The sequence below is a fragment of the Cynara cardunculus genome, assembly GCF_001531365.2.
Source record: "Cynara cardunculus var. scolymus isolate 2C chromosome LG 6, CcrdV1, whole genome shotgun sequence".
NCBI classification, from domain to species: Eukaryota; Viridiplantae; Streptophyta; class Magnoliopsida; order Asterales; family Asteraceae; genus Cynara; species Cynara cardunculus.
Window position 1 is genome coordinate 17,924,250 of NC_037533.1, and position 10,000 is coordinate 17,934,249.

General features: G+C 35.9%; 1 protein-coding gene across 4 annotated transcripts; it reads right to left on the bottom strand.

Annotated features, from left to right (window-relative positions):
- Positions 1–1,530: 1,530 nt before the first annotated feature.
- On the bottom strand, positions 1,531–6,848 carry LOC112514426. Of its 4 annotated transcripts, none has more exons than XM_025120900.1 (7): positions 6,702–6,848; positions 6,511–6,603; positions 5,278–5,541; positions 4,646–4,819; positions 4,333–4,439; positions 3,282–3,604; positions 1,531–2,365 (listed from the first exon to the last, which is right to left on the bottom strand). In XM_025120900.1, exons 2-7 carry the CDS (start codon positions 6,589–6,591, stop codon positions 1,827–1,829), a joined length of 1,488 nt encoding a protein of 495 aa, XP_024976668.1. In that variant the 5' UTR covers positions 6,592–6,603; positions 6,702–6,848; the 3' UTR covers positions 1,531–1,826. The 4 variants fall into 4 exon arrangements, with proteins under 4 accessions (XP_024976668.1, XP_024976667.1, XP_024976665.1 ...); XM_025120899.1 differs by having other exon boundaries at positions 6,682–6,848; XM_025120897.1 differs by having other exon boundaries at positions 5,278–5,538; positions 6,511–6,847.
- Positions 6,849–10,000: the final 3,152 nt, after the last annotated feature.

Sequence of the window (10,000 nt, forward strand, 5' to 3'; positions counted from 1 at the left end):
TAAAAATAATAAAATAATATATATTTTTCTAATATAAATATATAAAATAAAACAAAATTAATAAAATATAAATATATAATTATTGAGTTGATGTTTATGAAAAAAGATGATGGATTCAATTTCCAAGAAAATCAACACCCCCTGCCAAGGGGGTGCCATTAGCACTCCCCAAACCAACATTACATGGATTTGGGATATGTAATGCTTTATACCTTTTTTTTTTTTGGACTAAGAGGCCGTTTAGCTAAACACTTATCCGATAAATACTTATCAGTAAAATTCAACACTATCGCTTACTTACAGGGTAAGATTTTATTCACTAAAACGCGTCGTATGTAATAATTTATCCCGGTAAGAGTCCTCGTTCTCACTTACCGGGTAAGACTCGATTTTTGTTTTCGCTCTTACCGGGTAAGATTTTTAGTCCTTGTCATATTTCATCCGGTAAAGTCACTTGGTAAGCGCTTACCCGAATAAGCGTTTGGTAAACGGAACCTAAATTATATTAATGCAAAGAAAAAACTCTCAACTTTGGTCCGGGTGGTTTCTTGAAAATAAATTTTTTTATTAACTTAGATATCCAACCCGTTATGTGAGCCGACTAATTCCAGAACGACTATCTGCTTTGCAGGTAGCTTGGAGTCATAGTATTTGAACCTCTGTGACCACAAAAGAAATTTTTATTCCTCTTTAGATTTGAACCTGAGACCTCTAAACACTTTTGACATTTGGAGCATAAATTCAAATCAATCAGACATCACCTTTGTTATTTTGTTCCTGTGGTTTTTGATTTGAACCTAGGTGATTTGAACATTTTTTGTTCTTATAGTTTAAAATTTAAAAAACGTTTGACTTTAGTTCCTACCTTAAACGGTTTGTAAAAAATTCGTTAAATAAAAGGTATTTTTGTCATTTTAACAATTTTTATTATCTTTTACGTAATCAAAACCAATTTTATACAAACATATCTTTTATAGAGGGTAAAACTAGGGATGTAAAGGATTCAAATTTTTAACGAGCTACTCGAGCTTTAATTACTCTTGAACTCAAGTCGATCTCAAACACAAAATAAGACTCGTTTAAATTAACGAGTCGAACTTCGTGGCACCAATTTTCAACTTGACTCTTTTGAAAACTCGATTAAACTTTTCAAGTTCGGATCAAACTGAGTCATTCAAACATATACTTTTTCGAGCCAAACATGCTAATATTTTCATGAACATAGAGTAAAAATGTGACTACTACCGAGTATCGTGCTCAAACCGATATTAGTTGAATGATCGCAAATCAAACCCTTAACCGAGTAAACAAGCATCAAGCTCAAGCTCGAGCTCGATAATCTGAAAGGTATTCAGCTCGAGCTTACTTTGAAAAAGTGAATCTAGCTCGAACCCGGTATCATATTTTCGAGCCGAGCGCGAATATCATACTACTCGATTCGCCTCGGCCCATTTACATCCCAAGGTAGAACCGTAAAGACTCCTACTGGGTAAAAGCGTGAGTGAAAAGGCAACAGGGGCAAATCGAATCGAATCAAATCGAATCCAAATGGATGTTACGAACTTGAATGCATAAAATACAAGTCAACGACGAAGGTATATACAGTAAGTTTCGAAACAAGATCCACCACAACTCGAAACAACTTACGAATACGAGCTCCGATTCCGAGCACCACCCACCACTTCTTATATAATATATACATTAACGAGTACCCTTCTCGTAAAAACCATTTCAAACGTTCCGTTTCTGATCAGAAAAGCCGTTTTCAAGTAGGATTTGATCGATTAACGTATATAGAACTTACCTTCCATTTCGCCAAAATCGTTCTACATATTGTAGAAGAATCGCGGTAAAGATGCGATCCTCGGAAGGTTAAGCAGCAATTCACCAACCGAGTCCTTTCTCGACATGCCACTAACCTTCTTACCATCATCGTTTTCACCCTCGATCACTGGATTTTCACTAACAGGTTTCGTTTCGTAACTAATCCTATTGTTGTCGCTGACGGTTTTACCCTCGAGATCCTGGAAAGTTGTGGGATCTTTCTGCAACAGGCAGCAAAGAGAGTTGACTTTTGACATGACGGAGTTTTCGTCGGAAGTTGATGTTCCGTACTGAGCGTCGTTGAATAAGCATCGGCTAATGTCTTCAAGGATCTCTAAGCTTTCTTGTTCTTCACGGGAAAGAGGGTGGTGGTTGCCGGATGTTCGTTGTCCTGTGATTCGGTTTTCGATGTGGTTGACCAAATCACTCATCGACATTGAGGGCTGGATCCCGGGGACTTTGATTTGGTCCCAAAGATCAAGACCTTTCGGTCCCTCGGTCCCGGCTCGTCTGATTTCTTCGATTGCCGAGGTGTCCATAACTGGATACAGCAAAAATAAAACGTTTTTCGTAAGAACTCCTTAAAAAAATTAGATTTGTTAGAGGCACAAGTGGACTAGGTTTGATAGAAAAGGCTCTGATAAGCAGACTAAGGGTCTTTTATAGGACTCACAGCTTATTCGATAGCTACACAGGACTGTTTTGCAGAGGCTTAATGATATAAAAAATTGGCTTATTCAGTGAACTTTTAGGGGGATATCTATGCAAAAAGCCAAGTTTTTTCCAAACCCGCCCTCACAATTAAAAAACACGCTCCCTCCATCTATTAAAAAACCCTCACAATCCACACAGACAGCTTTATCCATACATGTCTTGATGGAAAACCAACCAAACAGCCCCCAAGGCTCTGATAAGCAGACTGTTGGCTGAAGACAAGTTGTTGACTGATAAGCCAGCTGATAGGAATAGTTATGTTCGGTAAAAACTAACAAAATAAATGTCCACGGTGAGAAAGGCACGGTTATAGAAATGAGTAATTTAGTACACTTTTTAATTAACTAAATAACAACTTTACCTTAATATCAGAGGGAGCAATGGATCTTTCCATCTCATAACTACGGGTAGAATTGGAAGGTAGATGCTTACTTTTAAAGTGGAAATTCATTCTAGGACAAACTAAAATAGAAAAATGCTTTAATATTGGAACAGAGAGAGTAGTTGATAAGCTTAGATGACAATGTTAGATGAACTAAAAAGACGTGTTAAGGAATTAATTGGAAAAATATAAGTCACATAACTGCAAAAAACCCTCGAGCTTATTAAAATGGTACTTGATGCATCGTTTCAAAAAGTTAAGTTGATAATAATAAACCGAATGGGGATTTTTCAATATAAGCTCAAAATAAGCCAGCTTATGGTCACCTAGACACAAGTGATTAGGTCAAGTTGAAGGTCACCTGAGCTGGGTGAAGGTGCTTCCCGAGAGAGTTCTGTAGGTCGACCAGCAGGATCATGCAACTCGCTCCTTGATGAGGACGACTGACCGCCTGATGGTGAAGCTGTTCTGCGTAAATCAAAGATGGCGGGTCCTTCTCGGCTTAAATCATATTCATTGGATTCATTTGGCTCGTCAAACACTGATGATGTCCTGGGTTCAAAATATGGGGACTCCAATTCTATCTCCGCTTGCTGGCTAAGAAAATTGAGACGAGGGTCACATTGGATCAGCTTCTCGAAGTGCTTACCTAATAAGCCTTGTGGGCATTGTAGGTAATGGCGCCTGCCGAAATGGAATATGCAAATCGATTAGACACATTCGGTATTGTCTACTAGTAACTTTTTATAATGGCTGCTACTATAACTCCGGAAGTAAATACATTCCCTTAAAAGAGAATTAAGGTTGTAATTTGTAAATGAGATATATAAGAGTATAATCAAATCGGAACCTCAAAAAGGTTTGAGAACCGTGAGAACTAGTAAATTATGCGTTGTTTCATATTGTGTAAACTACAATTTTGGTCCTGTGGTTTACAGACAAATCACTTTTTAAGCAAAATGCAAACCACATTGACCATTACTATACTTAATGAAGTTTAGGGACTTTGTTCGTAGTTGTATGTAAACCACAGGGACCAAAATTGTAGTTTACTCTAATCAAATCGGAGCCTCAAAAAGGTTCGAGACGTTAGAGAACTAGTAAACTATATGTGGTTTCACATCGTGCAACAAAACATACGGAACATGTAGTGTTGTTGATATTGTGAAACAAAAGATGCGCGTAAAAAAGTTTCACATTGTGAAACAATACCTTGATTAAATTCTAGCCTTAGATGATTTTCAAAATCATGTGAAACAATACATTTAAGATTGGTTCTCACGGGTTTGTAACCTTTTTGTGGTTCTCACATGATTAGCCCCATATGTACTCTTGATGTTGATGTGTGTGAGGGTGGTACTAATATGTAGGCGTGCATTTAGCCTACCCCTACAATAACTAGAAGAATGTACCTGTGCAGGCTAGCCTGTCCACCTGTAAAATCCGAGGTTGCTTGCCATAATGTATGCTTTCTTGGCTGGGGATTCGTCTCTCTAAAGAAGAGAGGCTGCCTTGTTAACTGCAGAGAAAAGAAATACCATCGACTCTATTATTATCGTTTTGAGGTAATTATATAGTGAGAGCAGAAACAGCCTATCTACCACCGCTTCAGGTAGAGGCAATGTCTACGTACACCCTCCCTAGACTCTCCCTCTGAGTGAGATTTATAGGGTAGTTTGTTTTAAATAGTTGAGAGAGTAAAGGTAATTGATGAATTAAGATTACCACTACATCCAGAGTGCCAGGGCCATCATCTGGATACGTTGCCTTCAAAGCCATAATGTCGGACCACTGAATTTCAATCTTGTTCTTGAGGCCACCATCAAGAACTTCCCACACGAGCTTATGCTTTGCAAAGTAACACTTGGCCACAAGGTCCCCTTCATATCTTGATTTATACTACAAAACCATGAAAAGTAGGTCAATCTCAAACTCTAGGTAGAGGGAAGACCTACATAAGAAAGTAGAGTGGCACGGGTCATGGTTCCATCGTAATGGAAAATATTATGTTTTTGAAGGTTGCCACCGTATTCTTTTTGTTGGGTGCCCTTATATTTTTTAAAATTAAACTATTGGCACAACTTCTGTGGAATTTCCAACTTTTCAGCCAAAATTTTGGTGTTCTTTATATACTTTTTGTGTTTTTTAAAATAATTTGAAGACAGGACTCGAACACTGGTTCCTTTTGTGCAGGGACAAGGAAACAACCAACAAAGAAATACTAGTAATTTTGTAGAAATTTTCTATAGATTTTTTTCTAATAGCTAAACCGTGCCACCACTTAGAGAAATACATTGAAACACTTGTTTGAAATTCTTCAAAATGGAAGGCATGTTAACAATGAAGTGGGAACTTACCTCCCAGGTACCAATCTTAAGAAGTGATGCCGGAAAGTTTGAAGCCTTCAGCTTATCAGAAGCAGCAGAAGAAGCAATGATTTTGGTCCCTTTCTTACCATCAGCTCCAATCTTAGAAGAAGCATTCCCTTCAGCGAGCCTCATCTGAATCAAATCCAACAAAGACGGACTCTTCCGAAGCCGCAGCCCCAATGGACTCGGTTCATCCAATGGATTGAACTGTGCCGGTGATACAGGAAAACTACCCATTCCAAAATCTTGCTGCTGGAAAAAAGAGAGACGGAAGAAATTAATTTACAATAGACAATAGGGAAATTGTACAAAACAGCCATTTTTTTACCCCCTATTCACTTCATATCCATTTTTCTACATAGTTGACCAAAATAGGCAAGCTATCGCAGTAGCCATTTCTACTTGCGAAATCTTGGCTACTTTGGTCAATTGAGTAGAAAAAAACGTCTATAAAATGAATTGGGGCATTCTTAACGCCTTGGATCTCCATGTCTATGGAAAAAAGTGTCATCCAAATGCTCTTCTAATTACGTCAACTGTTTGATGTGAAGGTGTTGGAGATTTGTGGCGGTTTAATCCTCTGCAGGTATTTGTTTTGTTTGTACAAACAGCGAATCATTTCAAACTGATAATCTAAGCAAAGAGAGGCAAAATACTTATCATAGACATCAATCTATAGATGATGATGCTCTTCGAATCGGAGGAGCACTAAAAATTGATGGAAGAGTTTTTTCCCTTGATCATGACTTGGTACTGTAATGTTAGGATTAAAGACCCCTAAAATTGACTAGTTCTTCTTCCCCCTCCATAGAACTGCAAGTTTGAACGATGCCCTAAATTTCCACGATATGAAGTTCAATCTCTCTAATAACCAATTACTACCGGAGACTATAATTTCCATAACAGAACCAAATATGTGTAATTAATTCGTAAATTAAACCCTAAAAGCACAATGATCAATTACAGAAGCATAATATCAATTTGCAATGCCTATACTTCATTTCTACATTACAGTACCAAGTCATAATCAACAAAAAAAAACTCCTCTGTTAATTCTTAGTGCTCCTTCGATTGAGATCGATGTCTACGATGTGTATTTTGCCTCTCTTATCTTAGATTATCAATTTCAAATGATTCACCGATTTCTAAGAACAAAAAAAAAAAAAAAAAACATACTTAGATCGCTAAAAACAAATTTGATAATAACAACCACAAAATAACCTTAGATCGCTTGTTTAGATGGCTGTATTGTTCATCGTATTGAATAAATTCCTCTGCCATCTCTCTCTTCACCGGCGCCATTTTTCCACGCTGCTGAAACTGAGATTCCGGTGAAACCTTGGTGGTTTTCATCATTTGAACCATCAAAATATTCCGATCAACTTCGCAAACCTTAACGGCGATTAATTTACCGGTTCCTTTGTTATCTTCTTTTTTCCGGTGATGGAAAACGATGAGCTAAAACTGAGTCGACTCGGTGAAACGGACTGAGTGAGAGAATAAGCGACCTTTCGTCTGGAGGAAAGCTGTAACAAAAAACCAAGAGTATGCTTCTTTTAAACGACAGCGCATTTCATCAAGTTGGGGGGTTGGGGGTTGAGAGTGTGGGTTTGATTTTTACGCGCTTACATAGTCACGTGCGCCCACCTTTGCTATAGTAAAAATTTAGAATTTACACTTAACCCCCTTCATTTTCAAATATATTACAAATTTGACTAATACTTCACTTGATGGGCAAACTAAGGGCTTGTTTGTTAGCAGCTTAACGAGACCGACAACTTATTCAGTCAGTTATGCATGATTATTCAAGGGTTAATTAATGATATAGAAAGTGGCTTATTCAGTAAGCTTTTTGGATGAAGTTTAATGGAGAAGTTTTTTCTAAACTTGTTCGTCTAATCAAAGAACACGCTTATTTCATCTATAAATAAACACTCCTAAACAAAAAACCTTTATGATCTATACAGACAAATTAATCAACACATACAGCTTTATCCATATAGGACTTCATGTAAAGCCAATCAAACAGTCGCAAAATATAACAAAAGTCATTGTGTTTGGGAATTTGAGATTCTAAGCCAAAAAAGTGTTGCAATGTTTCATCATTGGGAAATTATGCTTATTCTTTTTATCATAAAAATGCCAATGCATTCAGGTTTTTACAGGGTTTTGTGATGAAATTCAGTTATAAAATACCTTCATCAGCATTATCAAGTATCTTTCGGCTTTCAAGCGTGTATTGAACAGGGTCGATCTTTATCGATGCTGATATTTTTTATGTATGTCAAACTTGTATTTGATCTGTGTCGTGTTCCTATCAAACACTGTAAATGACAAACAGAAACTTATAATATATTCATTTATATACAATCCAAAAGTATCACATCGAACACGATGAATAGTTGTTTCTAATAAATAAAAAGATAATCTAACAATCAGATATCAGAAGAAATAAGAAAAATATAATAGGGGATGATGAATTAAACTATACCAAACATCAACAAATGCTTAAGCATACAGGGATTTTCCCATATTTTTTTTTCAAACGGTGGCACCATTTGGCTATAAGAAACAAATATAGGGGAAAAAAATCAAATGATGGCACCATTTGACTATAAGAAACAAATGTAGGGAGAAAATTTTAAACTGTGCATCATTTGGCTAATAAAATGACACTAACAAGATTCGAACTCGGGTCTGGGATGGTATAAAAACCTTGCAAATCAATTCTACTAAAGAAAACTTGTTCACATTATAATTTCAAAATACATACGGTGACACACAACAAATTAATACAGTTGTTCCTTTTCAGGAACCTAACTTTTTTTTACCATTCGACGGAGAAATAATACAGTGACACTTGCCACCGTTGGCATCATTGTAGGTCCGTCCATATGCATATATATGACACGGAAAATGACAATACAGTGATGCAGGTACGTCGATTGATTTTTTTTAAAGAGATGTTATGTTGAAACGGTTTAGGAGTTTCAAGCGAGGAGGAGATGGAAACCGACACGTGGGGGTTAATGGGTGGGTACTTTTGAGAACATGAAATAAAGATGAGCATAAATTTCCATTAAAGAAACATTGGTACGTTTCGTATAGAAACTCAAATTTTCTGTATATTTTCACAAATTGTCCAGTTACGTAACGCAAATAGGAACGATCTTTAGTCATATTAGTACTCCTATCATATTAATTACATCATATTCATTCAGTTTTAAGTAGGGCGAATTGCATGAAAAGTAACATACTTTAACTTGATTCCTATTTGAGGTAACGTACTTTCAGAACTTCTATTTTTGTACCTAAGATGTAAAATTTTAAACATTTAAGTATCCGGGTGATCGGTTGAAACATTAATCAGTTACCATGTTGATATGTCGAGTGATGTGGTATCCAGTTAATACTTCAACCGGGTACTTAAATGTTTAAAACTTTACATCTTAGTTATCAAAATGAAAGTTTTGAAAGTATGTTACCCAAAATATATATCAAGTTAAAGTACGCTACTTTTTCATGCAATTTGCCCTTTTAAATACGTTAAGTAACACAATTAATTAATGAACAGATATAGTTAACATTTTATTTATTAAGTTATTTTTCTCTTTTTCACTCTTGTTTTAAGTATACCATTTATCTGAGTTTCTTTGATTACATCCTTCCAGATATTTATATTATGGATATGATCATAAAAACATATCTGATTTACATCGTTTTCTTTTACAGTTTTGTAATTTAAGCTTACAACAATAACTGAAACCTACCTTCTTTCATTTGTAGGAAACACAATGAGAATGACACTGATCACTTATAAGTTGTTTGGTTGGTTTTTTATTAAGTCATGTATGAATAAATGTATCTGTGTGGATTAATATGTTTGTAAAGAATAAGAAGATTTTTGTTTACGATAGTTTTTTCCATAGATGAAATAAACGTGTTTCTTCATTGAAGTGATAGGTTTAGAAAAACTTGATTTTCTACATAAAACTTATCTATAAAAGCTTATTGAATAAGTCATTTTCTATATCATTAACCCACTATCAAACAGTCATACGTAGTTAACAGAATAAGCTGTAAGTCTTATTAAAACTCATTAAGCTACTAATAGACAGACCCCTTTGTGAACAAAATATATAATCGTAAAACCTTTACTTTAATTATGACCATTTTGTAAAAATGAAAGACAAATAGAAGAAACAATGGTGGCGATTAAAAGTTGAGGGGGTTATTTAACATTTACATAAAACTTCAGGGGGTGTATCGATATATAAGAAGGCTCTGGAGACTGGATAAAATATGTGGGCCATGGTTCGCCATGAGTCCGGCGGCTGTGATCAAATGCGTAGGAGCAACGTGTCAAAATTTGAGGGCACGTATTGGACACGTAAGCAATTGGGTTGGATGGCGTGTACGATTTTTCTGGATAATGTTTTGTATGATTGATCGCTATTTTGTCGTTTTCGGAGATTTTGAGGCTCACGCACGCAGACACTGTTTCACGACGGACGCAAACTCACGCGCTTATTTTTAATCGTGGATGCTTTTCTATATTCGACCAAGTAAGTTACATAAATGGTCCTTTTACTATTGGTTTATTACAAATTTTTCCACTATCTTTTTAAAATTACATTTGTGCATACCATAGATTTTGATTTAGGGGTTGTCTTATAAAAACGTGTGTTGTAAATGCATTGGAAAAGTTGAA